The following is a 23,034-nucleotide window of genomic DNA, read 5'->3' on the forward strand; positions in this document are numbered from 1 at the left end:
CAGCGGCCGACAGGTATTGGATATTAGTGGAATGCGGCCTCGTGGTAACTGATGTGGAGCCCTTCAGCCCCGCTGCCTGTGTACGGCCACCCCCTTCCATCATCACGTCAGCGAGGACAGCAGCTCTAAGACCAGTCTCTGTGCTTTTGCTTGGATTGGCATAGGCTACGTGCTGGAGTCTTCATATTTCACAATGCTTTTTCGTACCACAGTAACTTTATTTGTTAAATATGATGAGGGATTATGAATGCATTAGCCTATTTCCCAATGTCCCCGCGAGTCTCCTTATTATTTAAAATGTTAAATCATGCTGTTAAATATTTTTTAACATGTTTTGGTCCTGCCCTTCCATGATATGATGATGATGATGATGATGATGATGATGGCAGAGCGGCCCTCTCTTCCTCTCCGCCTGTGTTGGAGCCAGTGCGGCCGCTCGGTAATGGGATCCAGCCTGCGGTGAGAAAATCACCCGGGATGCTGTAGGCGCACGGAATGGTTGACGCTGGGTTAACCTTCGCTTCAACTCCAAATTTACTGGCAATTAGACTGCGTCTGTGGAAAATATAAGCATCAAAAATACTCCATGTGATTAAGTCTCCATGCTGTCAGGACAGGACTTAGGCCAGAGATGCAGTGATCACAACAAGCTGATTATATTGCGAAAGGCTCAAGACTTCACTGCGTTTTCCTTAATAATTTAAAACACATGAATAACACGTATTTTAACAAAACTGCACTTCAGATCAAATAGCCTTCACGTTCGTTTTAATTAAAATACTTGATAACAGCACAAAGTTCCGGATGGCAACAAAAATCGGACCTTATACTGGAACTTTCTTGAACAAATAATGCAAAATAAATTATTATTAGAAATTAATGTTATTCTCCCACATTTTTATAGCCAACTAGTTTCATTACTGTATTACTAGACTAGGTGTATATAGGCAAGGCTGGATCAATAACCAAGGGGGCAGCTGCCTCAGGCCCCCACAGTGATGGAGTAACATGCCAGGGGTCCCCAGGGCAAAAATGAGCTGTGGGCCCCTCCTGTGCCAAGAGCCCCAGAAACCAACCAGTACTCTACACTGGAATGCTATCCTCTCTTTTGCTGTATGTCCATTAGTATATGATAATTTGATTATGCATTAATTGTTCTGTCAACTGATCATTCATTGTTTATATAATATTTCAAGCAAAAATATCCCAGAATCACTGTTCCAGCTTTATAAATGTGTGACTTTGCTGCTTCTCTTAGTCTTACAGCTCAGTAAATTTAAACATGTCCATGTATATCTAATTTCTCCTGTCAGTGCTCCTGACCGAGGCTCTGGCCCGGAGCTACGGTTGGTTCAGGCGCCGCACAGTGGCTGCCCACTGCTCCACAGGGATGCGTTAAAGGCAGAGAACACATTTCACCATGTTGAACTGACTGAGTATGATGGTATGTGACAATAAAGTATCGTCTTCTTCTTAAACGTTTTTGGGTTTTGGACTTTAAATTGGAAAGAAGACATTTAATGACGTCACCTTGTACTCTAAGGATATTGCAGATGGCATTTTTAAAAACAGTTTTCTGATCTGATTTATAAACATTTATAGATTTTAGTTGCTAAAATAACTAGATTATACATAGATTTGTGGGAGAATTTGCAGCCTGTAATCATATTATAAAATAAAACATTAAAGGTCTTAAAGTTTGATCTTGTCACAGGGTCCATCTCCAAAACAGGGCCTCAAGATCTAGTTAAAAAGTTTAAATTTAAAAATAGCAGGACTGGCCAACGGGTGTTTACCCACTTTGGCCCCTGACTCAAGAGGCCCCTAAAAATATCATTGACCCAACTAAGGTTGTTGCAGCTTTTTTACCTTGAAGAGGGTCCCAGTGATAAATTTCAGTTTAAAAGCTTTCATTATCTCAGTTTTATGCTTATATGTTGCATATTACTAAATTAATTTGTGTTAAATCTAATGATCAGACAGCAAACCAGGGGTTTTGTAGTACTCCAGCATGGAATGACTGCACAAACTGAAGCGAGTGAGAAGAGTAGGCGGCTAACTCTGCCCGGTATGTTCAAATCTGATGATTGAAATGTCTGCTGCTGTTCTCCCCCAGCACAACTCAACTCAATTTTTGATTAGCCACTGAAAAACTCAGAGAATTTATACATCTGAGTGCAACTATTTTTTCTATTGTGGTTGTGCTTTTTGTAAATGTTACCTGTCACCTTTGTAACTGTAAAAAAAAATCCTTTATTGTAATGTCATATTTTGGCTCAAAACTTTCAGATTTTCACATATTTGGTAGAAAAAAAAAAAAGGAAAAGATTTCTGACCAAACTAACATGTACACACGTGTGTGATTGACTCCTACTCAGGTCAACTAACCTGTAAAATTCCCAGAAATATTACAGGGTGCATCACCTGTGTCGTAAATGTTGCTATCTGCTGCAAATCGGACTTGGATGGATCTTTGAATGTCGAGGTTACTCCAAGCTTTTAATTCAGTCCCAGCATAGTTATCATTTTTGTTCTGATTGAGCCCTGTGAAGACAGTCATTCAGTTTTCCTCTGAAGTTTATTCATGTACAGGGAAATAAAAACAAAAAAACAAGCCATATACGAGGAAAACAACAGTGACAGTGAAAAGGTTCAGAAGTTGATAACCAGTTCTGCTGTATGAATGTAGCCTCAGTGTTCTGTAATCTACATGTGGTAAGTATCACATGTACTACAGTTAATATGAGCACTAACTATCACTTACTGCTGCCTTTTGTTTGACTATCAAGACTTTGGGATAGTAATGTTCTAGATCATAGATCTTAGCTGATAGAGAGATGGAGCAGGGAACTTCTACATAGAATCTATAAAATTGTGTTGAACATCAGGGTGAGTCACAGTCCCAAATTGGCAGCAGCTGTATCATTGCTAATGTTATGTGTGTTAGCCTTATTGTGCAATGTCTCTGGTGGTTTGTTGGATTCATGTTTCTGTTAGACACATTTACATTTTTGAAAAAATATCATCAAACAATAATTTGGTGGTCCTTCTGTAATAACTCAGAGGATCCCCTAGGGGGCGCGGACTAGAGTTTAGATTCTCTGTTCGAGCCCGAGCCCGAACTTGATATTTCCCGCCACTACCCTCGGGCCGGGCCGGGCCGTGCCGGACCGGGCTGGGCCTTTGATCAAGCATTTGTGTTTTTTTTGTTTTTTTTTTATCATTACTTTATTCATTTGCGATCCATTCCATTCTGAATAAACAAACAACGCAGTTGACATGCTTCGTCCTTGTTGCATTATTCATTAAGATAATACTAAACAGACTTCTGTAGTTCAAACACCTCGGAATTGTAGTTGAGAGCGTCAGTTATAACAGCCCACTGTAACGTGGGCTGGTGAAGGGGAAGGTGATGGTCCACTTTAGTACGGGTGGCTCCGGTTACTCAAGAGACGGCAGGCAACATGTGGGGGTTTCCGCACGGCACTTTTATTCATAATACTGACCACACCATGCCAGGTCTCTACGGCACTAGATGTTACAGGCATACATGCAAACGAACACAGGCCGAGGTTCTCGCACCAACACTTTACAAAATAAAGACAAAATAAAATGGGGAGTCTTCGCTCTGTCGGTGGTATCCTTTCACACGGGGAGCGGAAGTACACCTGCTCTTCTTCATCGTACAGGTTACATTACCCACTAAACAAAAGGAGACGCCACCTAGTGGCGCTACATTGAATAACTCTGAGTTACTCCACGTATTAAAAAATTGTCGGGTTTAAATCGGGCTCGGGCTCATAATTACAGTTAATGTGTCGGGCCAGGCCGGGCTCGGACACAACGTGCACGGGCTCGGGCAGGGTCGGGCTTGATTTTTTGGGCCCGATCTAAGCTCTAGCGCGGACCCCTGTTGAGGACCCAAGTTCTTGATGACGCAACTCAGATGTAGTTTGTCCTGAACGGGAAAATGGGACTGATGATGTGTCATAGAATCGTGGTGGCAAAGGAATCAACATGTAATTAGAACTTTCCTGAAGACATTCCTGAATATGTCTTGCATTATAGCAGGGAGCATTAGCTTGTTAAAAACTAGCAATCATCCCGTTAGTGCCCAGCATCTTATAACATTAATACTTTAATCTTCTTCAAGATTCTGCATTCTGTGTTGCTTTTCTTTTTTTTCTCTTTTCCAGAGAAAGAGCTCTAAAAATCCACTGTACACCAACTGTTCAGCACCAAACAGCAGATACAGTAAGAGACTAGCTGGTGAACAAAATGAAACAGATATTTTGTCAAGAGCTGGTGGAGACCAAAAACAGAGCTATAAGAGAGTGAATATTGGACACAAACATGGCTCCTTATAAACAGTAATGTTTTATCTGCTGGATAAATAATAGAAGTAATAATAATATTAGATGGATTTTATATGCTTTGTCTGCTGGAAGTGTGAATAGACAACAGTTCTCCTTGTATACTTAAAAGTTATGTTGACAACTTGTTTCTTTTCTCAACTCACTGGCTTCAAGGGTTCCACCTGCTAACGTCACTAGATCCAGTGTATCCCAGTTGAGTGCTAAACCATTCCACCTCCCCTGCAGGTCTGTACAGGTGTAACATGTTGTTTACATGTCAGACATGGATTTGGTGGAATTCAGTTTCATCAGCTGAGGTTTGTTAGCAAACTGCAAAACCTTTGGCAGTTGAGTGAGGGCAGCAAAGGTTCTGTATGTGGTCATTTGTTGATATAACCATTAACAGGCACGGACACCGTGTCCTAAAATTGTTTGTAATGGCCCAGATTGTCCCATCCAGGAGCAGCAAGTCAACGTGAAAATCAAACAGGCAGACAGGTTTGGAAAGTCAGATAAAAATGGTCAAATAAGGGAGATCTGGACCTAGACTTCAAGTGAAATTATGTTTTTATTTAGAAGCTGATCTACACATTCAAAGTTATTATCCAAATGCACATTTCAAAATTTCAACCATTGCACATTTCTGTTCTTATAAACATGAATTCACCACATGATGGTCTGTTTGATGGTTTTGCTGTCTTTTGTGGGTTTTGTCAAACTTCTCCACTGAAGGGTTTGAGCTGGGGACACTGGAGATTTCTTTGATATAACGGACAGTAATGGGAGAGTTTGGTGATCCTGAGTGAAGCCCCTGTAGTGGAAAGAAGGTGGTGTCACACACCTGCAATGAAATCCACTCCAGGAGGAGAAAACGCTCAGCTTTTCCCTGTTTGGCACAGTGAGGCCACATTTATCCCCTCTGCAAAATCAACATTCTGTGTCTTCTATATGTAAATGAATGTTCTTAAACTAACTTCTGATCTTAAATCCACTCAATACAACAAAAACATTTTTTATATATTGTGTCACAAGAACTAGAATCCTTGCAGCACTTGAGCTAATGTCATTAACTGCTCATCTATATTTACCCCTTGCAATTTTCCCATAAGGCCACAGTGGTTGTCATGAGTTAGTTTAGTGTAATGGATGTCTGTGGTGAGCGATTTCTATATACTTTTAAGGGTTTTCCTGTTAACTCCTGTCTTTTCAAAGAAAACCCTAAAACAACAGTCAATGGAACAACAGTTGAACATTGAGTCACACAGGGCATGTAATTGCTGCCGTATTATTCTGTAAAGCATGTTGCATTTTGACCACATCTCAATACAATGTCCAGCAATATTATAGTGGAGGTTATTATAGAAGTGCTGATCAAAGTGGAAACAGGAGAGGTTTATGATTTGAATACACAGGGTGGAGATTCAGTGTGAATATAGTGAATGTTTCTCAGTTATAAATGCCATATTGTGTATTTTCTGTCAGAAACATATTTTGTGTCATGGGATGCTTGCAGATCTTTATCTTGGCGGCCTATGAAAGGGTAACAAGTGACTTGTTGACATAACTCTGCAGCAGCCTCTGTTACATATTGGATGTTGACTGGAATTGATTTTTTTGAGTAAATGTTGTGGAGCCCAGTTTGCTCAGACAAACTACAGCGGCATACAAAATCAAAGAGAATTTCTGTCCTTTTTCAGGGCCGACTCTTTCAATGGCTGTGGCTTATGAGAGCAGACTGTAGCTGAACCTTCTACCTTAATTAGAACCCAGGATTCAACATGGCATCATTTCTTATTGTTCCCAACTGTTAGGCATCAGTGTGCTTCAAAGGAAGCAGATCATCCAACAGCGTCTACAACCTCCTGTCCAGTGCCACACTCAGGGAAAGGGGTTTTCAGACATATACCTGGCCAATGGTTGTAAGGCTGCAGGTGTTACGGTCGGCAGGGTTTGAGCTTCTCTCTCAAGTCCTCTTTCTTTCATTTTTACACAACTACCTCTGTCAATATTGGTGCATAGCACTTTGTTGTGCTGTGGAGCCTGAGTTGGCACACTGAGTTTTATTTTGAAAACTGACCTGATGCACTATGCTGTTCAGCTGCCTGACTTACTGTCTGGCACGATCTGCTCTGCGCAGTTTGATGCAGCTGCAGTCTACATCCATCAAAAATAGACTTGGCGCGTAATCTCCGCAGAGCAGAGGGGAGAGCTGCTTCTGGGATGCTGCTGAAAGGTGCTGTGGTGCAGCTGGCGGAAACACAAGCATCGTCAAGAACGGCCACGATCAGCTCCGGCGACCGTATCGCGGCTGTTATGCAGCCGTGATGGTCCCGGTGGAATCTGGGGGTTATTCCCATCTGTTCTTGGAGAGAGATGAGGGAGGCAGTGTGATGTAGCCATGGTTTTCACAAATTTGCTTTTAGATTTGGTCGGATAACAAGTTGCACCACCTAGTTCATATGAATCACACTGACGCCTTAAGTCTCACTGAGAAAAAAGTGATCAGCTTTTATCAAGATTCCAGATACTGAGGACTGGTAGTCCTGGTAGGACTTGTATTTGGTCTAGAAAACAGACTTTGAAGGAGGCTCAATGTGAAATGGGACATAACTATTGTCCGTTTAATTAGGTTAAATCAGTAAATTGAAAACATAACATGTTTAACCAAACTAAAATATCAAGATCATGTTTTTCACTTCACAAGAGATTATTCTTAACAGACCCCACATTTACAATGAGTACAAGAGGCATAAATGTACCTCATCTTGTTCTAACAGTTGCTTCAATAGACCAGAATGCAATGCAGTCACAGGTTTTAAAGGTCACATATTGTAGAAATTGATTTTCATGTCTTTTTTAATAAAGCGGGTCTATGTGCTCTTGAAAGTATCAAAATGCTCAATCCATGGAGAAATGCACACAGCCAGCATTCAGAAACTGTCTTCAACTGAACTGTCGGGACTACAGTAAGGTTGTGATGTCACAACTCTACAGTCACCGCCCACAGACATCCCCCCTCAGCTTGGCTGTGGGGCCTGCTAAGACCAGGCTGACCAATCAGAGCAGACTGGGTGTTTAGGAATGGGCGGCTGAAAGAGTTCAGTCAGAGGGCGAACAGAGGTGCTGCAGCAATGGACAGTTACAGAACAATAATGTGTTATTTGGAAAATAAAGCAAGTTCATATTTTCTAGCAGACATCTAAAATAAAGGTATGAACCAGAAAATGGGCATCATTTGGGATTTTAAGTAAGAGATGAAGGTCATTGCCAAGTAATGTCAAAATAAATGATTGACTGAAGCAGAAGTAGAAAAAGGGAATCTGACACGAAGTGGGCAGAGCAAAATAGTAAAGCAAACCCCATCACTGTGAAAAAACCGCTGGAATGAACTGATCACACATCAGTGACACCTAACAGTGTGACACAGTCCCTATTTCATCACACTCATTTGTGGATTCGAATGCGTTTGTCACTGTTCCTCAGCTGAGGGACAGCTCAGTCACTGAGTCAGACACCTCTGTGTTGACCTGAGCAGCGATGCTGGCAGGTCTTACATTCAGGTGGATGTCATACTGCTGGTCCAGACCCAGGTAGCTGTCGCTCATCAGGTACAGTGTGTAGATACACCTGAAAGCAGAAGGCAGATGGATCAGCTGTTAGAAAATAAGGACGGCTACACAGGCATGAAAGGAAATGTTCTTGTATCTTGTATATTTATACCACCAGCATATATTTGTTTTTAAATGTGTCTCATGGTCATGGTGAATGCATCGTACTGACAAGTATTGTGTATCCCAGCCTGACAAATCTTATTTGTTTGTGTCATAGACCTCCATTGTTTTCCAAAGACAATTAAAAACGCACCCTAAAAACTGTTTAATTCCTCGCTCGAGTGTGGCATTATTGCTCTGTATGTATGTACATTTCTTGTATTTTTGTTTTGTTTTTGTTGATATTGATATTATTATTATTACTATTATTATTACTACTATTACTATTACTATAATAATTATTATTATTATTTCTGCATATTCTGAATTTTGAATGGGAGCAGCTGTAACACAAGCAATTTCCCCTAGGGGATAATAAAGTATTTCTGATTCTGATCCATGAACCACACTGTTGTACTGGGTGACTGTTCCCTCATTACCATGAGCACACACTGTAGTTTATTGTGACTCAGTCCCACATACACTGTCCTGCGGCCCTAAATACTAAATAGATTACCAATGTGAATTAATCCACCACTAAAATTACTCTCCAACAAATGCATTTCCACCTATTTAAGTTTGTTAAAAAAATCCACTGAGCAGCTGTTTAAAGGCATTACTGAACCCTTGACACTATTTATTTTGTAGTCATTTTTAAACATCTGCATCTTCAGGAGAAAGCAGCGGCTTAGAACTGAGAGCCACAAACAGTGTAGGGAACAGAAATTATTGAGAGGAACAAACACATTGTTCTGATCTCTTCAGTTAGAACGAGGCATGGCATCTAAAAACAATTTGAAATAATAATCTTCTGGTTAAAGGACTGATTTTTAGTGTCATGCACAGTGCTGGCCCTTGAGAATTGATCAAAATGACATTCCTTTGTGTAAAACACCTCTCAAAGATTCATTATATTTAATGAGGTCTTTGACCTGTTATCATGTCATGACTTGAGGCATTGTCATAACCTAATAAATAAATGTGAAAGTTTTTGACCATAAAGTCGTGACACTGTACATGAAATGCATGGGGAAGTGTTGGTGGTTTTAATGTATTGGCTTAAATCTTTCCTCTTTTACAGCTGCTTACTTTCCAGTCTTCTCCGGTGTATAGAAGGCCACAGACACAGCTGAGCAGTTGCGCACATATCCAACTCTCTTGACAGCCAGCAGCTCTCTGCGATCCACCTCCCCAATGACCAGGAACCAACCTTCATCCTTCATCTTGGGGAACCTGGGAGCCTGGGCCTTACTGTCCTGCTTCCTCTGAAATAACAGACATGGAGAGCCTTTATGTGATATATGCACTAAAAAGTTTTAAGATAAAATACATTTTATTCATAAATTCATGCTATGCTATGGCAACGGTGGTGCATGAAGATGCCAGTAGCTCCTCCAAATGATGCTATATTTCAGTTTTTTGGGCTGTCATTTTTTTCATCATCCAATCTGACCGTTTGGACCGCCCAAGGGAGGAAGAGAGTCGGGATAAGAGCCATGCTAATCCAACTTGGTTTAAGGCTGCTCTTGGCAATGTCTGGTCACAGGAAATGGAACAATGTGAAATTAAGAGACTGCTGTGCCCACAGAGACCTGTCTCCACCACAACATCTCAGGTCAAGCGGTTGCACTCAATGGGTGGACCATGTTCTGAATCGACAGAGCACAGAACTACAGCTGGACGAGGAGAGGTGGACACACAGTGATGGACACACAGTGTTTCCCAGATGTTGAACTTTTGATATGAATCATCACCATCTTATTGCTGCTGCTTACAGTCACCCTGAGGCAGATTCAAAGGTGCACTACTTGTTATTTATATTTGTATATAAGTAACTATACATGTTCTTTGTTTGTGTAACATGAAGGAGTTTAAGAACTTTCATTTCGTTATGCAGTCCTGTGTTGTGCAATGACAAATACATTACCTTGTACATTTTAACACCTGACAGGGAAAGTAAACAGACACTGCGGTGCCAGACAACATAATACGGATGAAGCAATTTGATTGATTAGAAAAAAGTGAGTTTGTGCTGTTTATGTATCACAGTTGTCCATTTGAAGATTCAGTGTGTAGGATTCAGTGGCATCTAGCAGTGTGGTTGCAGACTGCAACCAACTGAACACCCCTTCACACCCCCTCCCTTATGGTGGCTGAAAAGAAGCCCTGAAACAGTGTTTGGTTTGTCTGTTCTGGGCTGCTGTAAAAACATGGCAGACTCCATGGAGGACCAAAAGGACCTGCTCCCGCTGTAGAAATAAAAGGCCAGGGAGCAAACACACAACAGTTCTTAGTTTCAGGTGATTAAATACTAACGAAAACATAATTATGAATATAATTTCCCCCGTATCAGGGGTCTCTTCCTTTTGATTACTTGCATTTGGTAATTACAGGTATTTACGCAGAACTGTAAACTTTCTTGTATAGCACTTGTTTCAAACCTGATGAATAAATATTTATTTTGTTTGGTTTACCAACAACTCTACGCACAAACTGTTTATATACTTGCTGTATCCCAACAACTGCAGCTACATTTGAAGTTCTTCAGGGTTAGTTCAACACAGGCTGGAGAGATCTTCACAAACTAGTCCCCCAACTTTATGGAGGCACAATACTAAATCACCGGAGGACCCCTTGAAGTATTCACACCATCTGAAGATCAGTATATCTTTCTCAGACAGAACTGCATCTGCAGCCAACATGCAGAGCAAACTGAACTAAGAATGGCGTATTAAAAGTATTCAAAAGATAACAAACTGCAGCCTTAAATCAGTTCAGTTTTCATTTAATCAGAAGAGTCGCATTTGAAGCAGCTTTGCTTAAATGCATCTTCCATTTTGGATTCTGAAGTTTTATGGTAAACGACTAATCAACAACAAATTTGTGTGTTTTCCAAAGTTGAATTGTGCTTTTACTTTGCTGCTGGGAGTGAACAAAGCAGACTATCTTTTTTTCAGCAGTGACAAAGGGGGGCAATATAACAATAACACAACCAATGTGCTTAAACAGACAAAGAAGAACGATGCAAAAGATGGTTTGCGTGGATGTAAACTGGGTAATAAAACTTCAGCGTAATCCAAGACCGCAAGGGAGATCGCTGCAGAGGTGATTGTCTTTAGGTTTTGGATCATTGTCTCGGATTGATGATTTGGTATGGCTGTTTTCATTTTGCTGTGAACCTCTGCTGCCACACTAGAGACTGGAATTACCAGCCCCACTTCAGTTGGAGTTTTGAAGCCAATCCTGCTAGCACTCGCTTCACCAGGCGGAAATCCTGCAGCATGCGCCCCTTTTACACCAGGAGTGTGGCTGCAGCACTCGCTGACCTGTAGTGGCCACAGAAACGCTCTAAGGTCTCCTTTCCATAGCTGTTCAACATGCTGCCAGCATCCGGATTACAATGGGGTCTTCTACAGGTGGTCCACATATTGCTAGTGAATTACTAATGTTATGGTCAACAGCCCTCAGTGTTCTAATCTGTCAAAATGACCGACAGCTTTCAGATAACAGATACAAAATATTTGGTTAATGCAACCTCTGGCTAAGGGTAGCTGCACATTAATATGCAGTCATTGGATCAACTGTTAATAGAAATAAAAAAATAGTGCAGCTATAAAGGTTAAGCCAGTTTATTTCTAAGATCTTACTATGTGTCGTCTAAATTTACGGATACATATTTTCATCAAATACATATCTTACACAGAGTTTATAATGATACATTACAGTGACTTAGTAGAGAGTTGAGTGTTGGTATTGGGCATACTGACCCTCTGCTGGCCCTGGTTGATGCGTCTCAGGGACACCTGCAGGACATACTCCTGGTCAGCGTGGACATCCAGCCAGCTTCTCTCCTCCCTCAGGTTAGCTCCTGCTGCAGGCAGGGGGCGCTCTGTCTGCTCCTGGCTCTCCTCCCACCAGCCCTTCACACTCATGTTGACCTCCAGCACTGGGAGATGACTCAGGAAGGACCACACCTGATGAGGTGATATGAGAGAGAGAGAGAGAGAGAGAACAGATTAAAAGGAAATGAGGAGGAAGACTGACATTCATATCGTATCTGTATTACTGTTCATTAGCTAAATCATCAGTGGATCTCACATTTTGCAACACATCAAAACATGATTAGAGGTGACGGAGGGTTTGCTGCAATCCACTGGAGTATTAGTAATACTCATATAGCACCAGCCCTGTGGCAATAGAATGGGAACCTTTCAAGCTCAATTGGACTGAACAGAATTTGCACCCTGCCCAGCTCTGTTGGGAGGAACCATGATCACCTACCTGAGTTAGGTCCCTAGGTACCTGTGAAGACGTCTTGTGTAAGACTGTGACATACAAGATATCAGAGAAATGTTCAAAGTCCAGATGCAAAAACAAGACTGGATCTTTCTCTTTCAGGAGTCTGCATTTATCTGGCTGTGTACAGGCATTAGTTCTGGTCCAGTTTGTGTCAGCCTGCTTTATTACTATTTAACCAGGAGCTGTAAACAGATCTGATCAGATTTGTTTCTTAAATCAGATCTGAAAGTGTCTGAAATTAGTGATCAGATTGTATTTTCATGTCTAGACAACACAAACTTATCTGCATGGGTTGCTGTGGTAACAACCAGATGGAGCTGATTTGAATCACATATCAAATCACCTCAAATGTGGTTTGGATCTGATTTGCACAAATGACATTTCATTAGTTGTTTTTTTTTTGCTGTTCGGCCTTCCTCAAATCAATCTGAATACAATCTGGATATACCAAAAACTGAATTTGGCGTATAATTTTGAAGTAGTGTTACCCAGCCGAATACATGTGATTCCAAGGAAAAGAATATGGGGTCTACCGTAGCAGATACAATATTTTTATAGCAAGTTGGTAAGGTAATATCTCTGATGTTATTTCACTGTAGGCTTCATTACTACCATAGTGATGCTCCGTTCCTCATGGGTGAGGATGTGGAAGAGGGAGAGCAGCCAGAGGAAGCAGAGGAAGAGGTAGAGGTTGGAGTGCAACTAGTTCCCCTGTTGCTTATCAGCTGAAACAGTGTCATGTGGCTCTGTCCGAGCTCCTTTGTTTCCCATTTACAGAGCCAGGGCTGTGTACGAACACTGAATGTTTTTTTAAGCGCACACACAGACTTTGGACTGTGAGGAGATATTCACCAAATTAGACAAAAAGTGTACTGGATTCTAATCACTGACTGCACCTTTAAGTGTTCTTATAAAGAATTTAACAGTAGGGTCAAGCCAAAGGCACCACCATGAGGAAGACATAAGACATTAAAATTTAAAGACACAGAGAGAGCGACAGAAAAAAAGAGATGGAAGAGGGTGTATGTATGCATGCGTGTGTGTGTGTGTGTGTGTGTGTGTGTGTGTGTGTGTGTCTATGGCTGTGTATTGAAGGCTAGGAGGAGAAAAGCCGCTCTGATTCACCGGCCAAAAGCTATTTATGTGAGGATTACGCTCCCTGAGCAAGTCAGACAGGAACGCTGCTGCACATCTAATTATTTAATTAGAGAGGCCGCCACACTGTGGGGGGGCAGGGATGGCTGGGGAGTAAAGGTGGGGAAGGAGAAAAGCGGGGACACTGATTGGGTGAAGCCACGGGGTCTGCCGTCGTGCCCGGACACTCTCATTACTGCTGCAATTAGCACTTAAATTGGAGCTGTAAACCCTATCAATGGAGCTGTAATTGGGGATCCTGGAGGTATCTAGGACCACAGTGGCAAGACTGCTCATGGCACGTCACTGATAATGGTGTGTGTGTGTGTGTGATAGTGTGTGATCAGCATGCACTAAATGTGGGAATAGGCCCATTCTGAATATCATATTTGTAAAACGTACAGTATTTCATTTTTCCCGTAATCAGTTTTTGTTTGTTGCTTCTGTAGGAACACAACTTTCTCCACAGTGCATAATTCAATGATTTCCCAATTTTCTCTTGCTGTAATAACATTTGTTATCTTACCTGTGCAGTCTGACTTGATTGAAACTCTTGGCCGAGAATAGCAGCTAAGACATTTTCCTTTCCATTGCAGGCAGCAATCAGTTCAGGAAGTCCTTCAATTGGCCCATCGAAGCCTCCCACGCCGCTCCTCCCCTTCCTGTGTGCCCATTTCCTATAGTGTGTTTGGAAGAGAGGGTAGGGAGAGACTCTTGGTCCTGAGGCAGCATCACAAAACAAATCCGGCCCCACACTTCCTGCTGTCTTTCACCACAGGGACTGTGGCTTGTCCCGTCTCATCAGTCTCTTACCATCTTTATTGAGTTTGCACAAAATTATTCAACACTGTAGGATGCAGGCCTAGAAATCCATTTTGTGTGAGCAAGGAAAAACTAGGAATAGATGTGACTGCATGTGGTTTGGGCCTGTGTAAGAGGTTTGCAGATTGTAACTGATGATGTTAGCTGAGATCCATACCTCCAGTAAGGAAGGGAATGGTTTATTAGTGCATACAATACTGAGTCCTGTTTGTCAATACAGCAGCCAGACCTTACATTTGTGAAATCCTTAACACCCAGAGTACTTTGGATGACATGGAGAGAAGCTGTTCAGATGAGATGTAATGTGATTCTAAGCACAGCTGGGAGAACAACCAGGCAGATTAGCCATCTACTACAGCTAGCTAGAATTGATTGCTCACACCTGTCAGCTGTACCTGTGTTGAAGTATTTTTTACCTGAACAGATAGAGGTCTTGTTGTTCTACATGTGGCAGCGTCAGTAATGAGGAGTCATGCAGCCAGCGGCCCTGGACGATCATCTGCACCAGGTTGCAGATACTGATGGCTGTAACGAGCCAACCTTCATTGGCAGCTACATCCAGCATTGCCTGAGAAAAGAATTAGAAGAAAGTATAAAATTTTAGATAGACTAATCATGATTTTTATTCCATCTCAGCCAAAGTCACCTGGCAGGGTATCAAATGAGCGAAGTTTTTAACAGCCACTTTTTATGTTGGCCCTGGTTCACCCAAGAGTTCAGCTCAGGCCATTTGTGACTCGTGTATTCCGCAAAGCTTCAGAAGCAGGAGAAAAATTCCTGCACACTGTTCATCTCACTTGCACTTAATAATTGATTAAAACACTTAATAATTGTTAAGAAAGCGAGACAAAATCAAACATCAAAATATTTTTGTCCAAATATCTCAATATCGAAATTATGATAATATTATAGGGATGACTGTTGGTACTTTCACAAATATTGATACAGTGAGTTTTTTGGATAAATAATCATCAGTAATGTAGATTCGATGACTAAGTCTGTAAAGACAAGTAGAAGAACAAGTAGAACAGTCTGGTAAGTTCAGAAAATGACATCACCTTACTGTTACTTAGGTTTGCAACAGGGGAGGGAAGCCAACAAATTGGACCAGATCATGAACTAAAAAGTGACTGTTAGAATGGAGGGCCAGTCGGTTTAGTTTTTATTGCCTGAGTAAAAGGTTAGAGTTGGAATCTCAAACTTTTGGCAGCATGAGGTCGGACGTATACCGTTTGTGAAACAGGGACAGAGACGATGCAGCAGAGGTAACACTAAAGCATGCATGACATTTTCAAGCCAGCCTTGAGCTCCATTATTTGTCTGCCCTGTGATTTTCCCCTCACCCCTCTGTGAGGTTTGAGGTTGCTGAACAGAGCTGCTCTCTCAGCCAACTCTGGGTCCACAGACAAGTCCGAGCAAAAGAAATTAAAATGCTACTGCAGTACAAATTAAGAGGGATTTACATTTGACAGTAGCTGCTTGAGCAAATTCATTGACAGAATATACTACAGAAGGCAAAACCACATACCTGGAAAATATATTCACTTGTCACTTTATTCCAGATTGAGTTCTACCATTACAGGCTGAATTTTGTCATGAATTGTTCCTCAAAACAAACAAATGCATTGAAAAGAGTGAAATTTGTAGAAATTATTAATTAAGGCTGCCCCATATGGTAAAAAATACAAATAAAAATCCTATTATTTTGACAAAGATTGTATATTGTCATTGTCATATGATTCACGATTAGTGTTAATGATCATTTTTGCATCACAGTTTTCGTTTTCACCAAAAAAATTAAAAATCACTATGGCGTGACATTTGTTGGGGTTTGTACCACAAACATGTTTTCTTATATATAGAGAACCAGATTTGGAGGCCAGAACATCACTGCAGAACAACAGTACTCAACTATAATGATGTTTGTCACACAAGTCACCTTTATTAAAACATTTCAGCTTCTGGGATTTGGACATTGCACTTGGCCATATTGACGATTTCAATGATTTGATTAACTGCACAGCCCTAAAATGAATTCATTTCAATGGAATTAATGCCGAAATGGGACCTTTATGGGAAAGGAAAGCTACAGAGTCCATAACTGAGGAAACTGCATGGCTTTATAGCTGTGTCGCACCACCCAATTTGATAAAACTCTGCCGTGCTGGAGTATAAACTGCAGTGGAATTATTTGCAAACCTTTGAAGGTGAGAATTTGTCTCTTGTCTGGTTTGCAACTGAACTAACCAGCCTCCTAAAGAACATTTAGCCATCCAGCCATTGTGCCTCAGTGTCTCTATTGTGTTTTTGGACTAATGTATTTCTCAATTGAGTTTCAAGTAAATGTAAATTGTATCAATGACGATTGTGATTGTGATATAAAGTTACATATAGTGTGCTCAAGACCCATATTGCCCACCCCTGTTCCTTGTGTATTGGTCTGTTCTGGTTTAATATCTTTATATAGTTCATGCAGTTTTTTCAGCCAAACATTCAAGCTGTGCACCTTCAGGTCCACCTCATCCTGAGGAGTGATCTACAGATCTGCAGAGTGGTCTGTAGACTGTGCAGATTATCAACTGAAGTCATTGTAATATTCTGGGATTCGTCTCAAGAGCATGCTATGTGACAAGGCTCAGTGCCTTATTGGAAGTATACATTTGAAAAAGGGGAAATGGTTATGAGAATCTTCTCCAGTCAATTAGAATGTCGTCAAAGGACAGCTACAGTCTGTTGCATTCACTTGATGTATACTGTAGTAACAGTAAAAATATACATTCATTCGATAAAAACAACCATAAAGAAACTTAAGACCAGAACCATTTCAGTAAACGGTAGCAGCAGGACACCAGAGAAGTAACCACATCCATGAGCCATGCAATATCACTGCCAGATACACAGCATGGAAAATCACAAGCACATGTACATGTGCACACACACAACCACCTATCCTGAGCTGTGGACAATAGCTTACAGACGTTAAGCCATGGTCCTAACTTCAAACAGTACATAAAAAGAAACTGAATAAACACCAGCTAGCACATCACACCTTACCCGTGAGATAACCTGCATGGACTATCTTTGATCGATAAAATTATGGGGATGTTATCAGAGTTACTGACTCTGATTAGAGACCGAGGGTGAGTATTCTGTTGCTCAAGTGTCCTGAGCCACTTTTCAAGTAAACACTGAGGTGCAGACACGTTGTGGCTGCCAGACAATGAGAAGCCTGGTTGTTAGATCTAACCTCTAAGCATCATGTTATTTATGAGATGGATCAGCAAGTTCAACTACAAATCACCTACTAATGTTAAACATTCACCTTTCTTTTTCTCTCTTCTTCATATCTACAGCACATAACCTCCTCCTTTTCATGTGCACTACTTAGTTCAAATACTATTAGAACATAATGCCATTACACCAATTATCAACAATTAAAACCAATATACATTATCTTAAAGAAATCAAAGTGATAGTACAGATTCAAAAGTAAAAAAGTTCATAAATTTCATTTGTTAAACTGCAAAAAACATACAGTCCATCACACAGATCCAACAGTTGTGGTATATGGTCTTGGCCTCTAGTCAAGTTGGTCATGGAATTGACGATAATAAGTTAAATCTGATATGATCCGCGACCAACAACGTTTTTCATTTTCGCCGGTGAAAGTAATGTTCAGCTGGCTAAAAGGCAAAAGCTTGATACCTGAACGTTTTGTACATTGGAACAAATCCAAGTGTTTTCCCAACCTGGATGATGGAACACAAAAGTCAATAAAATTAATTCATTTTCATGTTTGCATACTCACTCAGTTGCAGTGATCCCGAATGCCTTAAAACAACAATTATGCATTCTCTCACTTTTTGAGTCAGTGCCCCCGATTGGCAAGGTGCAGGAGAAATGGCCCTACATGGTGTAGCTAGAGTATGCTACACTGGCTGGTGGAACATGATCATTTGTGGTGCACTTACTACCTGAAAATGTCATTTATTTATCCACAGGGATTGTACAAATATTCCTAAAGCCTGAATCATTACTGGGTGTTTTTACGTTTGATAAAATGGTAAATCAAAGATTCATGTTATTCAGTTATCATGTTAGTAACTTGAAGCAGCTGTTTATCGACTACCTTGTGAATCTTACCTGACAGATTCGGATGGCGTTGTCCAGCACTGTCTTGGTATCGGTGTTGTAGTCGCTGCATGGTAGCTGGGCGTGGCTAAAGTGGGCCTGCAGCAGCAGGTGGGTCTTGGTGTGGGCACTGTCATAGGAGTGGGGGTTGACCTGCAGGGGGAGCTGCTGAGCCAGCTGGCTGTTCAGCTGGTCCTCGTTGTGTCTGACGGGCAGCTCGGCATACTCCTCTGCATCCTGAGAGACATAGATCAAAAGTGAAACAGGAAGTCGAAAGCATGCGGTCAGACCATTTTAATTCCAGCATCTGTACCTTAACAGCTGCATTTAACTCACCGTTGTTCTGGTTTTACACTGCTCTAAAAACTGGCTGTTCCCCTTCCCATAAAGACTGCAAGGGACTCTTTTAACCAGACCTGATACACGATAAATCCTGCACACCTGCTTATAAAAATCTATCAATAGTTGGGATGATATTCTGAATTCTACAAATTATTTGAAGTAAATTTCTGAGGATGGATGAAAAAGACACAGTAAAATGGACTGGGTCACTGGGTATGAAAGAAATGCCAATGATGATCCATCAATCTGCTCTCTAAGGGTTGTGTGTTGGGCCTTATTTGTGGTTGTTATACAGAGAGATGCATGGACACGCATGGCTCCTCTCCTCTAATTCACTCCAGTTCAACTTCGGATAATGTAGTCCCATCAACAGGCTGTGCCGGAGGCATTTGTCACAGCCTCCCCCCGGCCTGGACTGTTAAGGCTCCATCTATCATTGACTGAAGCAGTGATTCAAAAGCTAGGCCCTAAAAAAGGACCTGACCGGGGTGGGGGCTGGGATGAAGGATGGGAATTGGAATCATCTCTGAATGATTTATCATTAAATGCTGTTGTGTCGTGCATATGGATGTGCTGGAGAGAAAAACTATAGATCTTAAGGTGGACATCATAACCAGCGACTCCACACTGCCTCACACCCTCTGATAGTAACATAAGCAGAGACAGAACAGGGAGAGAGTAGTGCGAGAGGCTAGAGCTTTGAAGCTGCATTTCCAGAGAGAAAACAGAAAGAGTTGAGTGAGGCAAACAAAAAGAAGACAGGTATACACAGCTGAGATCTATTGTGGGTGTCAGGTCCACAGTACAACTGCTACAAAACATAATTTACAAGTTTTACCAAATTATCTTCTTTAATAAAAGAAAGGAGGCAGAGACTTTGTGACCTGACTTGCTGTTTAAACTAGTTAATTTCCAGAAATGCTAGTAATTGTTTACTGTTGTATTTTAGAAACCCTCTTCATTATCTTTTCTACTTTTGTTCCCGATAGTGCCAAAAGTCAGTCAATTACTCAACCAACTGAAGAGCAATAAAAAGCTTGATTTATTATTAATCGCTTAAGTAATTATAAGCAAAGAGGGGTGGGGCATGGGGTGGGGGGGTTATTTAAAGCCGTCACTTTGGACTCTGAAACTGCTGATTGTCATGTTTCACAGTTTTATTTACAATTATATTTCTTTAGAATATCTGGGACATTTTATGTGTTTATTAGACAGTGAAGACAGACGGGAAATTTAAAGGTAAAACCTTTTGATTGCTAAGGAACCCCATTTCACCAACTTTTTACTTTATACTAACAAAAAGTAATCAACAGACTAAATGTTGATTAAAACAATTGTTGCAGCTTTGTATTAATGTAAGTTGTAATGTATGTTTTCATATCAGTCTGTGAGTAAAACTCGGAAGTCGGAGTTTGTTCGTGAATATAGGATTTGAAAGGATAACTCGGATTTCTTACAACTTAGATCTTATTTTCATAGTTGTACTCGACAAAGTAATTACTGAGATTTGAGATCCTGGCACTATCACTATGTCAAAAGGTCAAATGATCAAACAGCTTGTTATTCTGACTTATTGACTGCCATTGGCCAACTACTTTAGTCAGCGTTCTCTTCCGCTTCTGCTCTCTGCTGATTAATGGTTTTAAAATCCCCATCTCTATGGGAAACAACAACAACCTCAGAGCTAGCAACCTGCATGCTGAAAATGGCAAGTTAGACAAACCCTAGCCTGGTCACTAATGGTATGAACTTAAACAAGCCCTTTTCTTTTTCCTTCCTGGGCTTTGCACCGTCAAAGACCTTTTTAAAAAAATGCAGACAAGCCAGAGCATTTTTTTTCCTCTCTCGCAGAATGATAATGGGTGCAGCCAGAGCTTTCTCCAGTGTTGGCACAGCACTGAAGAGAATAGCACGCCTACGCTAGACTAACAGGTTGCAATCAAGTCAGAAGTTTACTCTGATTATCTGAACCACCATTAATGTTTGTAATAATAGCACTTTGCAAGGGAAAGTCAATCTGCTTCAGAGTCAATCTATTTATGAGTATTTTGTGCCACCTATTCTGATATTCTGCTCATTGATGTCTGAAAAAACAGAGCAAATCAGAAGCAGTGCTATCATTGGCAACAACAATCCTCTATGACAGCATCAAAAAATGGCCGCAGAAATGGTGATAATGATTGATGAGATCAAAACAGCTGTACAGTACAATTTTGTACGTCAGTTTTCAGAAAGACCAACTCTGGCATATTTCTTCAATTCATTTGGCTCGGTTCAACCAAAGGGCAATTCAGTCTGATAATCAGGCGACAAGCAAACTACGTGTGTGCATTACTACCACTAGAAGGGGAGGTCGTCATAACATGTTGCTGGAAGCATCAGCTTTCACCTTCGCACCTTTACTCAAATGAAGCAACCCGACGTTTGGCTTTTACCTTTGCCTAGGCTGCAGTCTTTTAACTCGCTGGGCGAGCCAAGATTCCCCTGTGTTCACCAAACACGCTCCCGATCCAGAAGACAGCTGTGCAACCCAGCTTCTCTCATCACTGCAGAAGAAGGATGTCCCCTCAGAGAGTGGCCTGCTTTGCCCTTTTTTCTTCACCCACGTTGACTCCGCTGTTTCAGCAGCCACCGTCAGCCCTCAAGACACTGAACCGGCCAACACATTTCATCCAAGCCGAGGAAACGAGCTGGATTGAGGAGGCGGACGTCACCAATGTGGTCACCAGTGTGGTCACCAGTGTGGTCACACGTGAGGCTTATTGAGTGTCTGGGCAGATACTAGAAATTAGCGTGTATTGAATGCTTTTATGCTACGTGTCTTTCTGTGTTTTTGTGGACCGCAGAGTCCTTTTTACGGCTGGGTTTACACTATAAAACATTGTGCTTGTTGCTCGTTTTTTTTTGCCCTCATCACAAGCTGATTTGACCCTGTCCACTCTGTGGAGCTAAGTGTTAGCTTTGCTGCCCTGTGAGCGTACAGTAAGCTGGGATCCTATCAAGGACCAGTCGAAGGTGATTCGAGCCTGAGTTCGTTCACCATCTGCTGAGTGACAGAAAGGTAAGTATTGTCTCTCCATGGCTGTTTTGCCCTCCTTGCTGCACTCTGAGCGTTAGCCACACATAGTCTCATGAGCGGCTTGTTGAAAACATGTCAATAACGACTCCACTATAACATCAGACACGTGTGTTGTGGTAGCACCTGCACCAAATTTGGAACATCAGAGTCTAGCTCTGTCCAAACCACACTGTGATTCAAGGCACATGTTAGGTCGACAGACACTGTTCTGCCATTGTTTGATCAAACCTTGCGCGGTCACCTCCACTGACCAGCCCTTGGCGTGACATCCCCACATCTGCCATCTTGAACACGTCGTGTCGTCATCTTCCAAGAGATCGCATCCGCCATCTTGGCTCTCTCTCTCTCTTTGTCTCTCTGACTCCAACACACACACAACACACACTGCATGCTTGTTTGTTGCTTGAGTTTGTCTTAGTGTTTTAGTTTCATAGTTTAGCTGCTGTTGTTGAATGATGGATGTTTGTTGGTTGAAGTATTATTGGTTATTGATCAATTTGCTCACATTAATAAATTCTATAGTACCTGCCCTACCTTTGTTCCCCAACAAAGGTATATAGTATAGTAGTATTATATAGTAATGCTGCTCTGTTCCGTGATCTCTGCAATTTACTTGAGGGTACAATGTTATTAGAGTATTACCAACAGGAATGATAGGATTCTCTGAGATGCCTCTTCTGGCCCTGACACACCAGGCCTAGGGTCAGACATTGGCCAATGCAGTCAGTGAGCATTTGTGGCTGTTGCGGTGTATCCTGTACCATGACACCGTCGGTCATTGAGAGAGAACACTCTGATTGGCTATTCAGGTAAGCAATTGTTTTCCCGTTTCCTTTTTTTTGTTACTCCATTTTTCGCCTTCGACTTTCTTCCACAACCAAGAGACCCAGGGCTTTCAGGCATGTTTTCAAGTGTTGTAAAAAGGAAAGCCAAACGCCGAGTCTTCTGTTTTCTCTTTTTGAAGGACGAATACAGACTACCGCCACCTGTTGGTAGAGTTATTTCCAATAATGAAGGCATAGAATGTACAATCTATTTGGCTGTCGGCTGTAGTATTCTTGATGTGTTCAAGCACAGTTTTTGGTGACACAACAGTCAGCCTTTGTTGCCGCAAGTTCCTTGGATATTGGGTTGGTGTGCCTGGGATGTTAGCTCTTTGACC

The 23,034-nt window shown here is 41.5% G+C and overlaps 1 protein-coding gene across 1 annotated transcript in view; it reads right to left on the bottom strand.

Moving 5' to 3' along the window:
- Positions 1–4,904: 4,904 nt before the first annotated feature.
- ascc3 (activating signal cointegrator 1 complex subunit 3) overlaps positions 4,905–23,034 on the bottom strand; it is a 202,084-nt gene continuing 183,954 nt past the window's right edge. Inside the window, exons 37-42 of the mRNA XM_073486622.1 lie at positions 18,464–18,688; positions 14,737–14,888; positions 14,025–14,175; positions 11,833–12,039; positions 9,155–9,330; positions 4,905–7,982 (exon numbers count right to left, since the gene is read on the bottom strand). Of these exons, the coding sequence (XP_073342723.1) occupies positions 7,835–7,982; positions 9,155–9,330; positions 11,833–12,039; positions 14,025–14,175; positions 14,737–14,888; positions 18,464–18,688 (1,059 nt within the window). The 3' untranslated portion in view covers positions 4,905–7,834. The remainder of the gene's footprint in view (positions 7,983–9,154; positions 9,331–11,832; positions 12,040–14,024; positions 14,176–14,736; positions 14,889–18,463; positions 18,689–23,034) is intronic.

Source organism: Pagrus major, chromosome 18, assembly GCF_040436345.1.
Source record: "Pagrus major chromosome 18, Pma_NU_1.0".
NCBI lineage: Eukaryota > Metazoa > Chordata > Actinopteri > Spariformes > Sparidae > Pagrus > Pagrus major.